The sequence below is a fragment of the Papilio machaon genome, chromosome Z (genome assembly GCF_912999745.1).
Source record: "Papilio machaon chromosome Z, ilPapMach1.1, whole genome shotgun sequence".
In the NCBI taxonomy this organism is placed as follows: domain Eukaryota; kingdom Metazoa; phylum Arthropoda; class Insecta; order Lepidoptera; family Papilionidae; genus Papilio; species Papilio machaon.
This window is the reverse complement of record NC_060016.1, coordinates 5,780,261-5,804,248: the sequence shown is the minus strand read 5'-3', so window position 1 is coordinate 5,804,248 and position 23,988 is coordinate 5,780,261. Positions and strand designations below refer to the sequence as shown.

Sequence of the window (23,988 nt, the reverse complement as noted above, 5' to 3'; positions counted from 1 at the left end):
GGACAGGTAACGTAACTGGCCGAAACACGATTCCCTACTGTTTGTAACGATGAAACTGAAAGTGGTCTGCGGAAATGGAGGCGTCCGATCACTCATAGTTGGGATAACGTAAACGCTTGAATCAAACAATTGACATGCAAACACTTCAATTACATGATAACGTCCCCTTTGTTTACACCTTCCATCAGAGAACAATCGAATAGATAGACATGAAGCGTGCTCACCATTGTAGTAACTAACGGCTATAGAAAGTGACTATCGGTCATCAAAACGGCAATTATTAATTTATTGATCCCCGAATCGACATTGTTTAACGTTGTTTGAGCGTTTGAAATTAATGTGCATATACAAATAATGACACCAATTTCATACATCCTAATGTATTTCCGTAAAGAATAACATATAAATTTATATAGATGTATGCACATACATAGAGTTGGGGGTATAGTGGGTCTCTTTAATGCTTAAACATCATGAGAACATGTCCAACTGTTCTAAAAGTATTTTGCATATTTTGAGTTATAAAAGTTTCGTATTGCAAATGATTTAATTTTACTAATATTGTACATGCGAATGTTTAGATGGATGGATGGATGTTTGTTTGAAGGTATCTCGGGAACGGCTCAACGGATCTTGATGAAATTTGGCACAGACGTAGAACAGCCTAGAAGAACATATAGGCTACTTATTAAGTTTTTTTAATTCCGCGAGGGTGGAGTCGCGGGCGAAAGCTAGTAATTCTTAAAATAATTACAATAACTAACTCATAGTAAATGTATTGCATAGCAAATTGCGATATCGCTATTTTTAATTTTTTATACCCAAATCGTATATTATAGGTGAGAGCATCAATTGATAAGGACAGATTCGTCAATGTTCAACTCAACACTTGATATCTTTTACTAGCTTTTTCCCGCGACTCCGTCCGCGCAGAATAAAAAAAAAAGAAAAGAAAACGGGGTAAAAATTATCCTATGTCCTATTCCTGGTTCTAAGCTACCTGCCCACCAATTTTCAGTCAAATCGATTCAGCCGTTCTTGAGTTATAAATAGTGTAACTAACACAACTTTCTTTTATATATATAAGATAGAAGATATAGATTAACTGTCATACAAATTCTGATGTTTCTTTGTTTCAGACAAAATGTCGTCGAAACTGCCATCGTTTGTACTCAAATGACAATAACTAGAATAAAGGTGAGAGGATTGTTTTTTTTTTTTATTTCATAGATATACGTTATATTTAGTTCAATCCACATATATGTATGATTTTTCAGTTTTATTTCATAATACAAAATAGTTGTATAATAATAATTAATTTCGACGCATTGTTACCAAAATATTTAATATGATATTCTCCTCAAATTTAATGAAATACCTTCCATATAATTCAATTAATGTACCTAATGCTGCAATACGAATGTTCCTGGAATGGACAAATATTTCATTTAATCAACATTTTAAGCCTCGTTTGTTACTGAATTTCCCAAATTCAACGTCATTTCTGCGTTTAATCAAATAAACTTAGTGTAATATTGCAATGCAAACTGTGAATAGCTGGTCCATTGACAAAGGTATTAAATAGTATACGGCTAAATATTTCATAGAGCTATGGAAATAGAAAATCTATATCGGTGAATTATTAAAGCGTTCTTTTGATACGAAGGCTGTTTTGTATTGAAGACATTTTGTACCTTAGAGGAAGTGAATGATATTCTAAAATAAGTCATCATTTTTTGGAGGATTGGTTTTTAATCTGTTTCTTAATATCATATCTCCAATGGGGTTTTCCAAATCCATAACCACAACGTTAATAGACCTCTCCTGTCACTACTTTAAGAGCAATTGTCTTTACCATATCGACTATTTTCAACAGATCCAGCTTACAGTTAGTCAAATGGAAACAGAGCCATTCCGTTATTTCGATTTTTTTGCTCTTTGCAAGATTCTTAGATTTGTAGAACACTACATTGCGATATTTTCATCAGTGTGGGAGCGCTCATGAGACAGTCGTGTCATCGTCTTCTTGAGCACCAACAAGCCGGCGGGGACGAACCCCCGCTTTTCTCACCAATCGATCAAATTTCAGGTAATCATTTGCTCTTAGTATTCAATGATCATACGAAAACCTGAGCACCGTTAACATTCAAGCATTTAACTTGTTACAAAAACCTACTAATATGTAGATTAACTAACAAAGTAACCGGATCTCAGTTTCCTCTTTTAAAAAAGATAATAGTGGTGCTCGTGTTTGCGTAAAATCCAAATTAAATTAAATCTAGAGTGTAATTTCATTAAGTCGACGCTATTGAATTAATGGCTGTTATTCGCCGATAATAGGCTTCACCTAGCCCATTAATATAGACAGCAATTTTCGTATTACCAAATAACCAAAATTAAGTGGAAATATCATACCATAATTTGATTAATTCGACACTTTAAACCAGTGATTGTGGTCTAACAAATATTAAACGCTTCGAAAACTACTCAATATTTTATGAGTAAAGTTAGTTAAATAGTATAAAGTTAGGTAAATTTTTCGTTGTTTCGTCTATTTTTATAAGGACATAGTGATAACATTTGCAACGAAACGAATTGACTGTCAATTTTAATGAAGTCCTTAATTATTACTAATTCTAAATATGTGCATTAAATTGATAGTAACAAAAAGCAGTCAGTCTGTTTCTTTTCATTATTTCCACATGCAAATAACCTTAAGAATGGAACAATCATAAGTTTTATTTTATAAACAATAGCAGTAAGTTCTATAGCGTAAGCGTGCTCTATAATTTGTAACTTCTTTTATCTAAGTTCAAGTAAATTATCAATTATGTTTTTAGTTAAATAAGGTATGGTATATTGCTTGGTTCTTAATAAAATATTTTACGATTGATTAAATTAAACTGACGTTGAAGTTTTCCAAAATTGTTAACGAACCGGTTCTTCGTGGCTATTGCCGCTGATTGACAGTACGGTGATCTCTTTGGTTCGATGTTATGCGTACAGGTTCATGACATTGTTAAAATCATATGGTTGCAATAAGCAATTTCTATTTACCTCAAATGCATCACAAAATTTTAAATTTACAATATTAATAAACAATTTAAACGTCGCCTGGGAGAAAAAAATTATTAAATTAATTAATTATTAATAATATAAAATCGTTAATACATTTTTAAATATTTAATTATGTACTAAGTTAAAGTAGGAGTATATTTACTTTCACACTTAGTTTCCTTTACCAGTGGCCAATTAGATGTAGGATGTAGCAGTAGAACTGGGACTGGAATTCGCTGTGTAGGTTTATTGGTCGGTGGGCGTTAGCGGTTGCGATAGGAGAATAAACAAGGAGTTTTGATACAGTGGTACCTGAACATGTGGCCCGGGAGGCCGGCGGCAAGCTGACACGATATGCGCCGACGGAGGAGGACGAGGCGACACTCAGGGAACTTCTACTTAGGTACGTGTGAACCTAGCGACATGTCGAACAACATTAGCTTTCCGCCTTTACTATTGGCTTCATTGCATTGTCGATTCATGAAGTTCTGTGTATTGATGTGTCTTTAAAATAATTATTTTTCACCTTGGCTTGGCATCCTAAATATCTATTATTGCAGATATTTTATTGATGCGATCTGCGACGCATATCATCTCTCACTTTCCCTTACTTCATAACATCGGACCATAGAACCACCGTACGAGTACGTACATTAGTATTGATGGCCATAACATTACTGTGACGATAAGACTGGCACATCGTATTATCTTATACTGTTCATATAACGACAAAACACTTGTAACATCCAAAGTCCACTGAAACCCCTTGTTAGGTAGGGCAGCTTGCATGAGTGTGACCTTATATAAATCTGGATTTGTCGTAGAACGTGAGCGTCCCATTTGTAAAATTTGTTGACATAATGAAATTAGAATAATAAAATGATTACCTTGTCATTTGTTGGTGATGCAACCTAACATGCGTAGTTCACAACACTTCCAAAATCAACACTGCAGATTATTTAGTCTTCCTTGTCATATTTTTGAAGATTTCGTGTAAAAAGATTAGAGTATGTGATTTTTGTTTCATCTGCTTTAATATTAGTTTTAGCATATAGGAGATAAATATGAATCCCAAAAATAATCCTAATGGGAAAAATGTAAATCCAGGACAAAAACGTAAAAAAAAAATATGATGAAAAGGAAAATCGTACTTGTTACTTTTAATAAAGAGACACAAAATTATACAACAAATTGTAAGCGCTCGTTTTGAGAAAATAAAATATCAATTGAAATTATTCCCTGTTTGAGTCGTTGTTGAGGCTTGAAACGTTCTAACGTTTCGTAGAACATTTTATATGAGTATTTCAGAGAAATAATAAATAGCTTAAGTGAAGTGCTTTGCTGCGTGCTCCCAATTAGATGGATTTTATTTTGATGCTACAATTTTCCAAGGAGTTCTTAACAGGCATCAATTATACGAGTATCATAAATAGGACTTGTTAAAATGGAATATCATAATAATGTACAAACGATGTTTATCATCGAAGATTCAGAATATATTTTAAAAAAGGTTTAATATTTTTCTACAACCAAATACTATTAGTATTAGAAATGTTAAAAGTAGGTTATGTCATAGGCCGGTTTCTGAGAGACATATCAGATTGCTATTAAAATAGTAATCTTAAATTCCTTTCAAAAGATCCTACATAGTCCATCGAAGCGCTATAGTTAAATTGTCATTGAAAAATTAGATATAATTTAAATAAATCGCATCGTATTAATAACAGCTGGATGCAAAGCCTAGCTGAAGTCTGGCAGTAACGAACACAAGTGACGATCCATTTATAAAATGTACTGCGCAGTTCGTATTCTGGTGACATGATTCCACCCACTATATCTCCCTTAAAACATTCCATCTTAATAAATGTCCACATAATAAAATGTTTCGCACTACCACAAAGAATTATACGCACGCAGAAAAAAATATTTCAATATTTTTTCGAAAAAACGAAAAAAAATGGTAACATCATTTATTTCATGATACTGAATTTCGTACGTTAATATTTTCGAATAATATAAATTACATTATATTTGGAAACTGAAATGGAAAATGAATTGTAAATTTTAATTCCAACACACTTTTGTAACCATTTTGCGGTGGTAATTACGATGGATTTGATTACTGAAATAATGATAAATTTATTTTGATACATCAACGATATTCGACCTGAAAATAACGGCATAAACATTTCATAACAAAGAAGGTATTCGGGGTATTAATTATTAAAGTATCAATTTCGTAATTGTTCATTAACGATACAATTGACGTTCAGAACGTATCAATTCCAAAGTAAGGCTTTTGTCACAGATTATACAACCGTTGAATAATTTGGAGCAACATTTGGTGATTTTAAAAGTATTTTTTTAAGAATAAGTGGCCTACCTTATAGAATTGGTGGGGTACAATTGTAAACACATTAATGTCACAATTTCTATCGTAATTTATTTGTATCTTTATGGATAAAACTCGTGGCTTTATAAATTGCGGAATAATTCTAGTTCGCATACTAAATTGTTTCTTTTTAATTTATATACATATATTTTGAGTGCAGCATCTCAAATGTAACCATTTTGTACCACGTAACAGAATATGTGACTGATTGTATTTTATAGTTTAGGTTTTCTTTAGCGTCATCAATTTTCAATTATTACGTAATAATAATCAATTTATAATTTACTTTCATTTTCTAGAACCTTATTTCATTGAATTTACATTTGTATAATAATATAAACTAATTTGTTTATTGCAAAATGTAAATAATCGAATAACATCTATAGAATATGCGTATTGAATATAGCGTATAGAAAAATAATTATCATTTGTACATAAATTTTATTCCATAATGATTAAGTATTTATCATTTTAGACAATCATATCGTGAGTGGTCACTGCCGAAACTGCTATGCGTATACTGTACAGTTTTGCACACGCCCTTCGGCAATGAAAACCTACGGTCAGATTAGAAAACACGTGCAAATATTGAGCATAGCATCATATAGTGGTAGATAGCACACTAAAAATCTAATGTGTACAATGTGCAAATTAATAACTAGTATAATATTAGGCTTAACTTACTCCTTTCTAAGAATGCTTCTTCTATTCGATGTCCATGCATTTCAGAAAAAATTCTACAATTTTTCAGCTGCTTTAGTAAGTTTTAACAACGCATTAAAAGTCTTTTAGTGACGTTTGATGTTCATTTTGGTTTACAGGAATTAATTATGATTACTATTAATTTGTCATTGCAAATTAATAAACTAATATTGTGTAGAATACGTAAATAATTATATTCTGGTAAATGTATAAATATTATATAAGTTTGAAATACAAGGTATATTTTTTTTATATAAGTTGTAAATTACCGTGGCATTAAACATTTAACAAAAAATAATATAAAATGCAAAAGAATATTGTTACAAAGCTCTCTGTAAAAAGTTCTATACTAACAAAGTCAATGAAAGTGCTTTTAAATTATCCAGCAGCTTTGATTATAAAACATTTACTAAACATGTAACAAGAGAAGTTACTCTATGTCTGGATTTAAAAACGTATTTTGCATTTTACATTTACTGTGGTATTTGCTGGTGATATTTCACTACTAATTGTGGGTTTCTCGGATCAAAACCTCTGTATAAATATATCGTCATCCCTGTCATTATCTTTAACATAACACAGATAACAATAAATTTTAAACGGAGATTTTGATCTCAATAACTCAGGATCGAACGATAAACAATTGAACGTTTTATTAGCTTAACATATTTCATATCAATCTGTTTATTCAAGGATTTTGAATACCTCTTCTTTATTAGAAACACAATTTGTGTATACGTCATGTATACATTTGGCATTTATAAAAATTTACATCAGACAAAAATAGACAATACAAAGAGCTAGTTTCCGTAGTCTAAAACCAGCAACGAATACCTTCACGTTAAAACATTTATGAAGGGCTTAGCCTTAACCCATTTTATATTAGTACATTAGCTATTTTTGCGCGATTGACAGCAGAGTAATATTTTTGATATGGATTTTTCTATATATATTATAAGGTGGCAAACGAGCATGCGGCCACCTGAATTCGCCGAAATAGCGATGCCCGCAACTTCGTTACCTACCTTTAAGCAATGAAGAAGGGACCACGCAGAAAGAGAATATTCCCTCTTCCTATGCATCCCCTCCACCGCCAAACCACTTTCCCTTCCCAACATTTCCTTTTAAGAAAAGCGTGGGAAGGGAATATGGCCTAAAATTAGGCCATTAGGTTACTTTCCCACCCTTTTTTATAAGGAACGGACGGTTAGGGAAAGTGGATTTGATAGAGGAGGGAACACATAGCAAGAGGATGTATCCGCTTTATGTGCGTCCCCTCCTCTGTCGATTCAAGGTAGTCGATGCATCTGCAATTGCGGATGTGGGCAGCGATCGCTTCGCTTTTAGGCGTATTCAGGAGGCAGTTTGCTACCTTATGATATTAAAACAAAAAGTCTCAGAAACTGTATGTTCGGTTATTTTGTAATTTTACTGTATTTAAATCAACTTAACCTTGTATTTTAAACTGTGAGATGTCTTTTTTTTTATTTTACGGGGAACAGTCAAGCTGTTTTTTCTATTGCTTTTTTTTAATTACTAGTCTATAGTATTATTAATTGGCAGTGTTCAATAGCTGTGTGGTGTTGTTGGCAGCCTTCAGAGACAGGTGAGCGTGATGAGCATGAATCTGTCAGCGAAGCTGGACGAGCTGCAGCGCGGCGACCGTCAGCTGGAGACGACGGTCGCGCTCTGTGAGATCCGCACGCAGCTGCAGGAACTCACTAAGAGCGTTGAGTCATGCCAAAGCGAAGTCTCAGAGGTAAGACGCTGACACATTGCAAATATACAAACGCACAAGCACTTACACTCAGTCCTATAATATAAAATTATTACACTCGAAGCTCAGCGCAGACTCCAAGAAGCTTTTAATACGCTGTCGATCTGTAAAGGAAATGCATAACTACAAGCATTAACCGCAGTGAAATTAATTTTCCGGTGCGGGAATCCAGAAAGCAAACTTCTACCAAAGCAGTTTGGCATAATTTCAGCTGTATGCAGTTCTGGCTGAAAGACAGCTTAGCAACTATTGATGATTTTATACTTTGACTATTCAGCAATAAAATTTACCTTCTTATATACAATTACTCAATGCTACTTTTTAATAAATCTTTCATACTTATGTTAAAAATAAATGAATAGAACAATTATCAGACACGACATTTGGCAAATTTTTGCGTGCATTTAAATTTAAAATTTATTTATATCAAATAAAAACACATCTTAAGCTTACTTAAATGCATTCATTAATTATAACTTGCTCTTACGAAGTTATATTAGATATAGATAGTGTTTTTAGTAATTAAGATACGTATAATTCAAAGCTTAGTGAAAATATTATAAAATAAAGTGCACGTCCGTAGCTTCGTAGACATCGTTGCTACGTAATAATTGCCTCACCGGCTTTCTAGCCGTCCTCATTACTCTAAATAAAATTTTAACATAGATTTTTCTCTCACCTTTAATAAAATTTTCCTAACCTAACGATCATTTTTCATTGCGGTTCAAATGTATTTTTTTTATATTTCAAAAAGTGGAAAACGAGCAAATGGCCACTTGAATTCGCCGAAATAGCGAGGCAACCGTTGCCCATAGACATCCGCAAATGCTGATACCCATAGTAAAAATATTTCCCCATACTCTGCGTCCCCTCATACGCCAAATCCACCTAATAGGAAAAGGGTGGGAAGGAAAAGAGGACTTAAATTAGGCCTCCGGGACCACACTCATTAGTTAGTTCAGGTTAGGTTAAAAAAAGGTTAGGTTAAACTGGAAATAATAACGCAATATTTTTTGCAGATTTACATGCAAACAATTATTATATTATCCTTTTGTCTATTTGATGACGAATATGGCATTGGATAGTCATAAATAACGCCGTCCTAAAAGTCTTCGTTTTTTAGGTTAAACGCGACATGGTTGCCATCAAGCAGGAGTTGGATACGGTGCAGCAAGTCAAAGAAGAGATCGAAGAGCTGCGGGAGTATGTAGACAGACTGGAGGAACATTCCCAAAGGAGGAAGCTGAGACTTCTCGAACAGGTCAGCTTATTTATTTTCTCATCTGTTGTAACTACAGCATAGCTAACTATGATTTGGCCTTAAATTGCGCGAACGGATGAATATAAAATTTGACACACTTAAAATTAATGTGAAGAAGAACAAAAAGCTGTTTTAAATTGAAAAAAATAAATTTTGAATTATCTACGAATGGGCGAACACTTATTTTACAAAAGACTAAGAGGATAAGAGATTTTCTGCTTCTAAGCGTCCTATGATAAGTGAAACTTTACTTCTCGCCGTCTATCTCCTACATCCAATATAAGTCAGCTAAAACAGCTGCAACTCATTTGGTTCCCTTTAACATTAGAACTGCTTACACTTTTTCCTTTGAACATTTCCACCGAAGTACTTGCATGGGATCAATCTTAAATATATTTTCCATATACCAAAAAGGAATAAAAGCATGGTATAGGCATAAAAATTTAAATTACATTTTCACGTTTATAAGTGTTAATTAAAATATTTGATTGATATTCGTCGTATTTTAAATCGAAAATGTTATTATCTCCATTTGAGGAATATATTTATAACATGCTCAGATTATTCGTTTTAATTAAAAAATACCTGTAATTTTTAAATATATCGGACGAATACAAAAAGAATTGCTGTTTCGTTTTGGTCGAAATAAAAATTGTACAAATTTATTTAACGATACTTGATTTATTAAAAGTATGATACGCAATACTTTTTTTAATATATGATCTACTTATATATTATGTCTTTTATATTATAAAGTAGAAAGACTAAATTTACAAGATGAAGTATTTATTCGTAGTTGAAGAATAGGATTGCATATTATCTAATATATAAAATTTTCGTGTCACAGTTTTCGTTCCCGTACTCCTCCGAAACGGCTTGATCGATTCTCATGAAATTTTGTGAGCATGAATATGTAGGTCTGAGAATCGGCCAACATCTATTTTTCATTTTGTTTTTTTTTTAACTGCGCGCGGACGGAGTCGCGGGCGACAGCTAGTTTCCTATAAATATTTTTGTACGTTTCATAATCTATTAATGAAACAGAGATAGCAATATGGTTTTGTTGAGATGCATGATTGCTATGTGTTGTTTCAGGGTCTCACGTTTTTCTTGTCGTACGCCATCTTAGCGGCGGTCCTCGGCATGTTGCAGTTTGGCTACAACACCGGTGTTATCAACGCTCCCGGCAGAGTGAGACTCATATAAATATCATCTTTACATTTCATTACTAATAAAATATACTCATTAGTACTTTTCTTACAAATCGTAACTATTTTAAAAGAGCAGCAAATATAAATGTCGATCAAACTAAGTACAAGACGAAATCACATGAAAGCGGTATTTCCAAACCAGTATGACTTAGGGTCCTTCAAGAAGCGAGTAATCTTTCTAAAACGCCGGCAACGCATCTGCAGTTTTTCTAGTGTTGCCGATGTCCAAGGACGTCGATGATCACCTTTGTGTTCCCGCCGCTCGTTTGCCCCCTTTCTCTTATAAAAAAAGCGATTACAACTCAACAAAGATGTTCTGTTGTGATGATGAACTTTTACCATAACATAAATAATCTTCTTGTCCCGATTTTTCTTCTTTTTTAACGAATAATGAAAATATATAACATCAAGCTTATTCTATTACCTAAATATGTGAAAACGTTGCATATTTGTTGATAAAACCGTGTAAAATATATGGGTCCGCTATCCTAGCCTATCCGTCTTACTAAACAACTGCTTTATCTTCAGAACATCGAAAACTTCATGAAAGACGTATACAAGGATCGCTACGGCAAAGATATACAAGACGATGCTGTGAACACATTGTATTCGATAGCGGTTAGCATCTTTGCTATCGGCGGAATGCTTGGCGGTTTCTCTGGCGGAATGATTGCAAACAGATTCGGAAGGTAATTTAAATGATTAACGACCTCAAAAAAACTCGTTAATTTATTTCAACATTCATCAATTGAGTATTTATTATGTTAAATGACAGGAAGGGAGGTCTACTGCTCAACAATATCCTCGGCATCAGTGGCGCAAGTCTCATGGGTTTCACCAAAATCTCTCACTGTTACGAAATGCTGTTCTTCGGAAGATTCATAATAGGCGTCAATTGCGGTAACAATTCTAAGCTTACAATAACTTTGACACACAAAGCAAGCGAAAGTTTGAACCGATGTATGCTGCACGCTCAGACAGAACAACTTTGTGACAAGCGACGGGCCTCAGCGGCGTTAAATTAATTGACACCAACTGAATTCTAACCGCAGGATTAATTTGAGCCATGTTAACCGATACTGTGGCGATTGCAGTCCGCGGTTACGACGTAACTGATCAATTCGAACGCAACTGGATTTTCATTAAAAAACTCCACGTTGATGTAAACAGAAAGTAATAAATTTCCTCTTTTCGCTGATCTTTTATAAAACAAATCTTTTATAGAGCAGATTATGTTGCCATAAGACGCTCGCGGCAATTTTCTGTTTAAATTGCACAGGATAACGTGTTGCCGCGATATTGAAAATCGCGGAAACATTGTTCTTTGAAAGGAAGCTTTGCAGCAAAAATAAAACTTTATCTCGGGTAAGGTTCTTTGTAAAATCTGTTTGAAAGAGAATTTTTAAAATATCACATTTTGTGAACGATGGAAGCCTGTTGTTAGGTTGCTTTATCTTCTTTTTTTTTTTAAATGCAAATGGAAATAAATTCGTCATTTATTTTTTTCTTTTTAAGCATTTGCATTTTTTTCAGGTAGTTTCTGGTGGTGATGATAGTAATCTGTAAATGCATGTGTGTTGTGCAGGTCTGAACACTTCACTAGTGCCAATGTACATATCGGAGATAGCACCGCTGAACTTGCGCGGCGGACTGGGCACCGTCAACCAGTTGGCGGTCACCGTGGGTCTTCTGCTTTCACAGGTGCTGGGCATCGAACAGATCCTCGGCACCGATGATGGGTGGCCCATACTGCTCGGTAAGCTATTACATTATCCAATACATTATAAAAACCAAAGTCGAAATACTCTTGCAGTGCTGTTAGTTGATTATATTACTATTGAAATAAAATGTTGATGATTTTTTTCACAAAATCAAAACGTTATAAATCACTACCAGATGTTATGTATTCCCTCCACTTGGCGATATTTGAATTTTTATAAGTTCAAAGAAAAGAATGAAGAAAATTGTATTTGCTTTTCACCCACATTTTTATATTAGGGAAATATTGTTTAAATCCCGTCTGTCTAACCCGCTTACGTCTATTTTGAAATAACTTAAATAGTAACAGACCGCGGCGCATTGGTAAATCATTTTGGTAATGCCTGGAACGTAACACGTGTGAATTGTGTATGCATTTCAACGCAAATATAATACACCCGGCAAGTGGCAAATATTCTGTACGTGCAATGAACGTAGATTACATTTTCTACTTTCTATTTATATATAAACGTGCAAAAATGTAATATGCTAAATATTAATATTCAACATTTTTGCACATTTATACAGAAATAGAAAGTAGAAAATTTAATCTGTCCATTTGTAAAATAAATGATTTAAAGGTAAATAGTACGACGTTTAAAGTAAGAGATGTGCATCGTCCATCGACTCAAATGTTGGTGATGATGATAATCACTCAAACTCGCATTGGCTTTGTGTAAATGTGTTAAAATGGAAATACATGATGAATGCAGGTCACAATCCTTAGGTTGAAAAACGACATAGACTTTTGAAGGGAGATACTTACCTTTATATACCTTTGTATATAAATACATAAAGAATTTCTCAATAAATTTCAAATAAAACGTTTTGTATTTTGTATCATATTTTAGTTGAAAAAGTGAACTAGGAAAAATAAATAAAACTTAGTGGAAAATGCTACGAGCAAGTTTAAGTAAAGTTTACACGACATTTGACTCGGTCAGGGCAAGTATCGTACAAGTGGAGACCAACTTCGATGCAGAATAAATATGCGTCGTTGACTTTCAAGACACTGATTAAATTCTGCTTTCATTGAAAAATAAATATTATAAAACTTTACAAAAAATCTTTCTTCACCTTATTTTGTGCTAGTACTGCATCACGAACCACTTGTAAATGCGAAAACAATTATTTTCTTTATACTAGCCTTTATTTACGACTTTGTTCGCGTTGAGGACAAGGTATCATTACCAAAATCGAATTTTACAGCTAACTTGCAGAAGCAGCATTAAGTAATATTTTTTAAGTAAATTCTACTGGTGCTTAGGTAACTGTTATGATTTAGGTCTGGCGGTCTGTCCTGCTATTCTACAACTATTGCTCTTGCCCGCCTGCCCCGAATCGCCTCGTTATCTGCTGATTACCCGTCAATGGGAAGAAGAGGCACGAAGGGCACTGCGGAGATTGCGCGCCAGCAATCAGGTATGAAAATAAAAATAAAAGTTCCATTGTGAGTTAAGCGGACGTGTATATTGAGATAGAATTGCTTCCAGGTGGAAGAGGATATTGAGGAGATGCGGGCGGAGGAGCGAGCGCAGCAGGCGGAAGCCTCCATATCGATGAGGGAACTGCTTTGCTCCCCCACGCTTCGAGCGCCGTTGCTTATCGGGGTCGTCATGCAACTCTCTCAGCAACTCAGCGGAATTAATGCGGTTCGAACTAGTGTTGTTAAAACATGAATTGTTGATTGAATATCGATCGAAAGTGAATATTAAAATGAGGGATCATACTCTTTTTGGTACACGAAAACCTGTCTTATCTCTCAAAATTGATGTTTATTTTAGGCAATGGTTACCCCGTTATATGCTTTAATAGAGGACTACATGAAAAAGTTGTGAATTGTAGGTATGTAATCGGCAGGTTTTCTATTATTCAACTTCGCTGTTCACATCCTCTGGTCTAACGGAGGAGTCTGCAAAGTTCGCAACGATGGGTATTGGTGCGATCATGGTGGGCATGACGCTCGTATCTCTGCCGCTCATGGACCGGACCGGCCGCCGTACACTGCACCTCTACGGCCTCGGAGGAATGTTTATCTTCTCCATATTCATTACCATCTCTTTCCTTATAAAGGTGTGTCTTATATAAGAATAACAATTAATATTACGAACCTTCAGAATTTACCAAAAAATACTTTCGTTTATTCTTGGAATTCAGGATTGAATTGAAAATAATATTAGACCTTGTTAGTACGTAACCAAATTTCTTTATCTTAATACATATTACTTTAATTGTGACAAATTACAAGCAAAATAGATAGGTAACTGCACTTAGCATCGATTCCTACACAGCATAATCTTTGAATAAGTTTTTTTTAAACTTCGTAAAGGTTATTTCGCAGCTTGTTTGACGATTTACATCTCAAAGGATTTTGGAAGCTTACTGTTTGTATAGTTTTTTGATCTTTAACATCAAACTTACAAGTACCTATTTTAATTAAAGAACATACATTTAAACTTATTTTTGAGTAAGAATTTTCGGTAATATTTTAAAGGCTTGTTCCTTCCATTTTACATTAAAGGAATTAATTAATTACAATCTAAAATCAAATACAAATGTTGTTACGGAAGGAGCAGGCCCCTGTGTGTTTCAATTCGTGTAATCCGCGCGTTGTTTGCTTTTGTTTATTCGGTATCAACGATGCGCGGAACATGAAACTGATTGTTCTAGAATTAACTATTTGCTTGAGCACGCTTTTTACCGCTTTGTTCGTTATTTTCATATTGTTAAAATCATTGTGTGCTCGACAGCTAAGTAACTATCTTGTTCATTCGAATTTCTGTTTCAATTATTTAATTTTGTTTCATGATATATGAATACATTTCAAGCGTTCATTGTTCGCTTTTAATTTAATTGTTACGTAAGATTTTGTATATAGTTGTCATGTATCCATTTCTTTGATGTGATAATTGTATCGTATACTTTGATTCAATTCATCTTTTCGCTTACAGTTTGCTCTTAAAAGCTTCAATTTTAACTTAATAATAAATCTCCGAACCCAGTCAACTATATTTGCATGAAGGCTTTTATGTTTTTGTGTTTTACCCGTTCACTACTTCACGTTGATTTGCTTTTGCTTAACGCTAGTAACCCCCCTCCCCTTTGCGACTTTCCTGTTACCGATGCCGGAGTCCCGGTAGGAAAGTAAAAATATAAAGGAATAAATTTACAAATATAAATGTAAGTCACATCAGTCACAAAGCACCAAACACATATTCTGGTCATTACACAAAGTAATGACGAAACCAATTCGATAGTTTCACGTGGAGCTCTGTCGCACGCCTTTGAAATAAAGCGAAGTTTTTTACACACAACACTGCTCAAAAGCAGACGTAGCACTTCTCACTATAGCATACGCATTCAGATAAAACAAAGGGCTTCACTACACTTTGTCCGGTAATGACGTACACAACGGAATACAACAACTTCTTTGGCCGAAACAATGACGGTTTTACTCAACATGCAGTGCGCAGTGCCTAGTTTTGGACCTCCGAACTGTTCAGTGCAGTACATTGAGTTAAATCGACATTTCTGCAAAGGAATTTGACCTACCGTTGTGTAGGGAAATATAGAAAGCCCGTGTAAATGGAACAGTGCATTTAGTTGCCTTGCCGTACTTCAGCAGAGACAGTGTACAAGTCCGAGCAAAGGATAATAATTGCTTACAGACATATTCACACAAAACCGATAGACGCGTGATGTGCATTTATGTTTGTTGTTTATTTCTTAACCGGTCGGCGACGGGAAAGAGCATCATTACTACTTCCTGATAGGAGTTCTTCGGGTATGTGCAGGAGATGATAGACTGGATGAGCTATCTGTCGGTGGTGTCGACGCTGAGCTTCGTGGTGTTCTTCGCGGTGGGCCCTGGATCCATACCCTGGCTCATCACCGCCGAGCTCTTCTCCCAGGGCCCGCGACCCAGCGCGATGGCTATTGCTGTTCTAGTTAATTGGATGGCTAACTTTGTCGTCGGAATAGGTTTTCCAAGCATGAAGGTGACCCTTTACATATATCATTTTACTATGTTCAAAAATAGTAACATTTTTAAATTTCATTTGTAAAAAAATAATTTCATTTACAGGCCCTTCTGGAAAATTATACATTCCTGCCTTTTAGTGTATTCCTTGCAATTTTTTGGATATTTACGTACAAAAAAGTTCCTGAAACAAAAAACAAGACCTTCGAAGAGATTTTGGCACTGTTCCGTAATTCTAACGGCAGGTGAGTAAATTTTTTGACGTGTGTAACATTTTCTTTTGTTTCTATTTTAATCATTACCACTCGTGATTCTCACACCTGTCAAACACGACCATCGCCATGTAACACTGCATTCCCCCCATGGCACTGCCGCCGCGCCGCCGCCGCGCCGCCGCCGCGCCGCCGCCGTGCCTGCGCCGGTGAGACGACCCCCCTTCGGCACGCCAAGCACCACCGAATGTTCTCCCAAATCCGAAACATGTACAAGTCTTTTATTGTCAGGCATCACATCTTATCAAGATATTTGTAATATTTACAATACTCATTACAGTGACAAGATATACGAGTATATTAAGACTCCTGAAATCAATTTTCAAGAAGGACATTACTTAAAACTATAAACTACTTCAGAAACTGTTAAAAAACAAAAAAAAACGATAAAACTACAGTGTAAACTGTTATTTTCATTCAAATTAAATGCACAAAACAAAAAATTATATCTTCTATCTTCCATACCATCAATAAAACAATATAAAATGGGAAATTAAATGGGAGTGCGTGCGTTCGCTGTAAGTAAACGAAGCGAGCCGCAGCGAGGTGTGTGGTCGGTGACGATGATGGTGGTATGTCCAGGGACAGTTTTCGGGACAGCCGACTTTATGGGAGCATGATGAATTGCGTGAACGCGCTCGAGCAGCAGTTGCCACCGCCGCCGCCGCCCGCGCCCCTTGACGAGAAACACGACTCACGTGAGTGACTCCACGCCACACCACACCCAGTCCCACTACACCACACGACGTCCTATCACAACCCATAGCTTTACCACAGTTTATAAAAGGCGGGTTTTCGACGACGCATGATTCTGAAGAATTCGAGTTTTTAGCAGTCATCAGTAAAATTACACATTGCGAAAACCCTCCTTTACACATTCGCTTATTAATAAACTCAAAAGTCAATCCACAATCATATATCATATCCATTAATAACAATTTAAATGGTATTAAGCGGCCCAGGTCGAGGTTGCTGTGGTAACGCCCGAACTTAGACACTCTTAGAAAAGTTAGAGATACGCGCAATACGCGCTAGTCCGACTAAGAACGGAATTAGCCTCTATTAAAGAAACATAAAAAGGCACTTTCGTCTACTACTTTGATTACTTAATGGAATTATTTATTCAGCCAAAACTAATTACTTTGATTTCTTAAAACAGTTTCAATAATTCATAAAAAGTTTATTTTAAATCAAATAACACCAAACTGAAAATGAACATAAAACTTCTATTACCTACCTTTCATCGACACTATAAAACCAGAAAAACTTGTATGTATACTCGTACATACCTTCTTTTATTGATACGCTGAACTCAACTGCACTGACACTTATATTACATTCTTTTTGACAAATCAGAGACATCAATATGTGTTAATACAAGTGCCACGGCAGTAAAATCCCACAGACATATGTGTAGTTTAATGTAATGTACCATGTGCTTTATGTGTAAAGGTTAACGTAACCCAAGCTGATCATTGTCATAAGTATATTTTTATCTTGCTACTCTACCTTTTCATACCAGAACTCGCACTCCATTGAATATTTGTGCCCAACTTATTCTTCCAATGCTTTTGCTTTTAACAATAATTCATTGAATGTATTCATCTCGTCAATAATTTAATTTATACAAATGCGAAAAAAAAAAGTTATTGTTACAAACTTTAATATTAATAAGTGGGCACTCTGTTTAAGACTGCCTCTGAAACAATGGAAGGAAAATATTTACCCAGCTGTTTAGAGAAAAGCTTTTTTAAAACGAAAAACAATAGTCGAAGAAACGAAGATATTTCAGTTTAGTAAAAGGCTGTGATTCTTCGATACGTCTTTTCATAGCTACTTGCGAAAAACATTTTTAAAAATTAAACATTTGGTCAGCTAATAAATCACACCACCAGTTAACTAAGATGTAATACAATTTCCTGGAAAGCTATTTTTTGGTATCGAAAGCTTTATAACATAAAATATACTCGTATATAGTAATATTCTTTTGTCGAATGTTGTGCCTGAGTTTGTACGAAACTAACTACGTGGTCTAGCTAGACGACGGGAGCGAGCTGCGGTTTATTTTCAAACGAAGTCGATTTGTACAAAATTAAAAATTGTTTTGAGGTGACATTGTTTTTTTAATTCGAAAGTGTACAAATGCTTTTAACTTGTTTTGCGTTCGATATAGTATTGTTTTCTGGTTTTTCTAAATATTTTTAAGATATGTGATATTTTTAACGGATCTTTTCAAAATGCTGAGTTTGAACTAACGTTTCTTACTCATCAAAGCGTATTAAAAATTGATAACATATTAAGACATTTTGACATATGTAAAAATTAACAAACGTTGCAAAGTTGTAACACGAGAAGATGCAATCGGGTAAATAGTAGTGTAATGGCAGGGCTGTTAACAATTATAAAAATATATATATAAATACAATTCGGTACTATGCCGATACACCTTGCGTCACAATAACATATCAAAGACTCCGTTAGATTCCATTCGGTTCAAGCCATTCGAAGAGAAATATTTGGTTGCTACATGCTTATTGGTATTTAAATGCTGGTAGCATAGATACTTTCTTAGGTGTATTAGATAATATGATTTAGTGACATAGGTGGATGTGTGACTGCAGATTACGTTTATGTATGTATTTGTGTGTAGTGTCGGAGCAGTCGTCGGGAGCCGGGGAGGGTGGACGGGCGCCGCCCCCGCTGCCCCCGCCGCGCTTCCCCACCCCCGGCAACGTCTGACAATGGGAGATAGCTGCGCGTGCGCCGGCGCCGCTGGTCGCCCCCATCAAGGCCGCCGCCAACTTCTTGTTTCATGGACTCAAGCGACAAGCCGTGGGCCGCTCTATCACTACCACACAACAAATGTTCTAAATCGATGTGATTAGGTATTATAACGAAACTTAATTATAAGTCACGGAGTAAAAATTTACATATATATAGGTTCTTTAGTCGTCATTTTATGACATAATTTATGAAATGCCTAGGTACCGTGTAAAGTGCCATTGGTTTCTTGTACCCGTTTTCATTAGGTCTTCATGAAATTTTATTAAAAAATATAAGAATTAACTGAACAAAATTGAAAAAAATTAAAGAGGGGACAGAGAGCCGGCATTGTACACCGTTCGTGGACGGGCCGTTGAATGATTCTAGCTTTAGATATATATAAAAGTTAACTGGTAAGTATTCGATGGTGATGAGGAAGATATATTCTATATGATAAAAATAAAAGTAGATTTTTATCGAATAAATACTAGGTTACAATGATTGCGGAAAAGCGGTGCGCGTGCGAGATGCGTTATAACTAACGCACGGGTCATTTGCCAATACGTCGGTAATTAACTTAAATATTTAGATAATGGCGAGTATGATAGGTCAGGATCCCACGGCGGGCAGTTGGGACGTCATTTCCGTAAAGCTGGGACTTTTTCAGCAGAAATATGATTAGGAACTATTTATTTTAGGTAAGTCCTTGAGGTACTTTAGTTCAGTACTAACGAAATTAATTTACAGTTTTCGATTTAAAACTAACTGAGCGACAACTATCAAATTGGCCTAGTAATTTAATTATCTACCGCCTGTGACTCTTTGGTACGAAAAATACGTATCGTAATTGTGTAATGTAATACCTGGCCATCGTACCTATCTGTGCCTGTATTTTCTGCATCACAAAGTCCCAGCTTTGCTAAACTGAAGTATATCTGCCGACCACATGATCTCGACCTACCAGTATGCACTTGCATCGTACTAACGTGTTCGTAACGACACGACACGATGGCTCATTTACTGTTACGGACAAACGTAAAGAGTATAATATTATGCTGTGACTATTATATTGTTGATTTTTTATACATAATTATATTATTTTATGAATGTTTTATTCTCCTTTTACTCATGATTATTGTTATATCTATTATCTAATAAATTAATGTCATATCTAAAATGACCGAAATAAATATAATTAAAAAATAAGTTATTATTATAAATAAATAAATATATTATTATAACTATTGAACAACTACAGTTTATTTGCAGTTGCGGGAATTGATTGTATCACATATATATGTATTTGTATACATGTATGTATACATGTAAATGTATATGTGTACATTAAAAAGAACAATAGAAATTAATTTTACGTAATGATCACACTTGTAATACATATTTTGTTGCAGTTACGTTTGGTAATAGTTTATTACGATTACATATTAATTTGTAGCTGTAAGAGATAATAAACAGATATATTATCTTTTTATTTGATGAAAAGGTTTAGATAACGACAAGTTATACAACTTGTAAAGACTTTTAATAATGTAAAGCTTTTAATCTTATACGCCCCTAGACAACAAACGTTTCATTGTTTATTAGTAAGGGTTCAGTAGTACTACAGGGTTGTTGAGATCTGTTCGTCCGTGCATCCGACAAATGCTCAATTCAATATTAAGATGTGGGTCTGTGGTCTGTTGGCGTGGCGCTCGTGGAGCAAGCTCGGCCTAATGTGTGACTGGCTGCTGACTCGTGCGTTGACTGATCACTGTGAACTTTACCTTACTTATCTACTGCCATTTATTAATACCAACCTTTAAGATTATCAAAAAAACAAAAAATTATTTTCTTGACCGCTTGTCTGACAGCCCTAGTAGATATAAGCCAACAGTTTATGACTTCTTCAGCTAGATGTTGCTTCATTTAAAGTTTTCGCTCTCTCCTCACTTTAGGTACTGAAGATATAAGGACTAGGAACGGCGTCAGCCATATTGTTGTGTGTACTGTAACTGCCGCGACTTGATTGTTGTATGTTGGAATTAATTGTTAAAATAAAGTTAGCGAAGTTTTATAAATAATTTTTATAGATTACCATAACACATCTTAATGACATTGCAATACATTTAAGATGTCATTTTCATGTCAATTAAACGAGTAAAGATAAAATAATACAGTAAAATAAAATTCTCTCCTTTCTACATCGTTATTCTAAATTAGCTTAACTATCTTTATCATATCCAATTTTGTGATTATACTATTCTATACTATAGTGAACAAGACATAGACTTTAATTTTGCTTAAGTTATAAAATCGGCTGCAAGTTAGTTTTTTGTTCTATTTTTCAAAAAAAATATATTTGTTAAATTCTATTGTAATTTCTTTTTTTATTTATGTGTCTCAAAATAAGTACTTATATTAGTCTATGTGCCATAATAAAAACAATAAATTATATTATACGAAAGTATACAGATATTTAATTAAATTAAAATAAATTATAAAAATTTAATCATTACTTTTGATTTCACTTAGAAATATATCTCAGTAAATATTATTAGCTATTCAATCAAATTAAACATTTAAAGTCTACACTTGCATTTATAAATTATACTCTAATTAAAAACTCCGTATAGATAAAGACTGTAATAATAACATAATGCTGTGGAATCAACGCCTCTATAAAATATTAGTTAGGTTATAAGTTAACGAGACATATACAACATTCAATAGGAACTGTATTTGTAGCGTGTGGTCGTGGTCGTGGTCCCATCACCAACTAGTTAAGATATTAAAAGTTTATTGATATATACTACTTATGTAATTACAGTAATAATGTTATAATAAACACATAAACGTACATTGTTATCGGTTTAGAGAAAGTTCACAGGTCGTCATCGAACAAAGAGTTAAATGTAATTAATAATATATATATGTTATACATTTTAAATGTTTTATAATGAAGAAAAATTAGTTTGTCACATTTTATTGTATGCTCAAGAGTATTTAATATAAGCATTGTAGAATAGATAATCGATTGGTTGTTCCACTGATGTAGAAGACACGATTTTGCGTGTTCGCTTTTTTGTATATAGAGTTGGAGACTTGGCGAGAGGCGACACTGGATGCACGGATGGACAGCTCACAGGGGAGTAGTACATCCCCTTCGCTAGCAAACGACACCCTAAATCCTTCTAAAGCACTATCCACGTTAATGCCACGATTATCTGAGAAGCATTTGAGTTTTAATACTCGGAGATTACTCCGCTACTTGTACAAAAGGAACTTGTAAAGTTTTATTGTAACTAATACTTGTTATAAAAATTTAAAAATATATTAACATGATGTTTCATTTATAAACACATTTTTCTCATCTTTTAAACAAAAAGCATCTTAAATTATTGGACGTTGAAAATTAATAATACAAACAAAGCAAATATAACTTAGTGTTAAAAATCCTGCCGCCTTTACCCTCTATCTGTAAGAAAAAAGGGGGACAGAAAACAATGCTGATAGAGGTGAAAAACTGGGGTTAAAATGAAGTGGATGGACAAAGTCAGAAGAAGCACACTGTTGCGGCTTTGTTGTCAGATTACTACCTCGTGTTTGTAATTGTGGGGAATAGTGATACTTGGACAAGTCATCCCCTAAATGCAACTGCTATTACTCAATCTACCGACAAAAATGTGTCGGCAGATTCAGTTCGTGTGTAAAATAACACAAAAATAAAAGAAACAATATTGCCTATTTCACAAATATAAATTTAAATAATAGCTAAAAGATAAACAATAATTTATTATTATTATTATATGAACATTTGACGTCATATCGTAAATCGAAAAAAATCCTAACAGATATATGCGGCTGCATTTCTATGTAAATAAAGATAACATTTTCGTTTAAGGTTAACAAAAAACAACTAAAATATTAATCTGTGCCATCTGTTATTAGAAAAAATCATTCTAGTAAAAGATGGCGGCACTGTTGTTTTAAACAAATTCCCTCAGATGTAGTTTTTACCGCCATTTTTAGCAATGTACAACAATCAGACAATAGATGGCGTATTAATTTATAATTATTAACGCTACAAAATAAGAAACAGAAGATCGCCTTTCTTACACGTTGCTTCAGACATCTCACTGGAACAACCCTCACACCAGTGTTTTATGAGGCTCTTTTCTTATATAAGAGGTACTTGACCGTGGTACTTTCCGAATAAAATTACATAAGGACAGTTGCATCTTGGACATTGGATATCCATGGGTCGTTGTCTCTGAATCAAAATTTTTTTAAAACTACAAAAATAGAATATTTGTTACACATGACAAGAAATAAAACAATCTATAAATTTTTCAACGAATTCTATAATGGCCATCAAAACAACGAAGAAAAAATTATACCACAGACTGCTAGTCATTGGATACCACTGCATTATTTTTACATATTGTGAAAACACCTCTGTTTATTTCATATTCACACTTAAATAACTTAATTAAGATTCACAATTATATCAGATTATTCCTTAAAATATATCATTAACCAAGAAAAATATCTAAACTGTCCAAAATTAGGACATAAAAATAATAATTAGCTTTTTTGCGGATAAATCTAGATACTTCAATTGTTAATTAACAAATTTATTTCGTTATTCATTATATTAAAAAATAAACCAACTTGTATAAAAAAAGTTGAATGAAAAAAATTGTTTGAACAGAAACCCAAATATAAATGACACCAACAAATACCATTGTTATAATTAAAGTTATATAAATACTGTACATGTGTTAATAGTAATAAATAAATTATATAACAATTTCTCTTC

The 23,988-nt window shown here is 34.1% G+C and overlaps 1 protein-coding gene across 1 annotated transcript in view; it reads left to right on the top strand.

Annotated features, from left to right (window-relative positions):
- The window catches only part of LOC106717330 (glucose transporter type 1), a 52,519-nt gene extending 32,661 nt beyond the window's left edge, over positions 1-19,858 (top strand). Inside the window, exons 2-17 of the mRNA XM_045686026.1 lie at positions 1,140-1,197; positions 1,989-2,089; positions 3,364-3,460; positions 7,745-7,910; positions 9,052-9,189; positions 10,285-10,380; positions 10,929-11,089; positions 11,176-11,300; positions 11,986-12,156; positions 13,444-13,580; positions 13,652-13,810; positions 14,019-14,231; positions 15,932-16,156; positions 16,243-16,382; positions 16,992-17,107; positions 19,060-19,858. Coding sequence (XP_045541982.1) covers positions 2,002-2,089; positions 3,364-3,460; positions 7,745-7,910; positions 9,052-9,189; positions 10,285-10,380; positions 10,929-11,089; positions 11,176-11,300; positions 11,986-12,156; positions 13,444-13,580; positions 13,652-13,810; positions 14,019-14,231; positions 15,932-16,156; positions 16,243-16,382; positions 16,992-17,107; positions 19,060-19,148 — 2,121 coding nt within the window. The 5' untranslated portion in view covers positions 1,140-1,197; positions 1,989-2,001 and the 3' untranslated portion in view covers positions 19,149-19,858. The remainder of the gene's footprint in view (positions 1-1,139; positions 1,198-1,988; positions 2,090-3,363; positions 3,461-7,744; positions 7,911-9,051; positions 9,190-10,284; positions 10,381-10,928; positions 11,090-11,175; positions 11,301-11,985; positions 12,157-13,443; positions 13,581-13,651; positions 13,811-14,018; positions 14,232-15,931; positions 16,157-16,242; positions 16,383-16,991; positions 17,108-19,059) is intronic.
- The last annotated feature ends 4,130 nt before the right edge of the window (positions 19,859-23,988 follow it).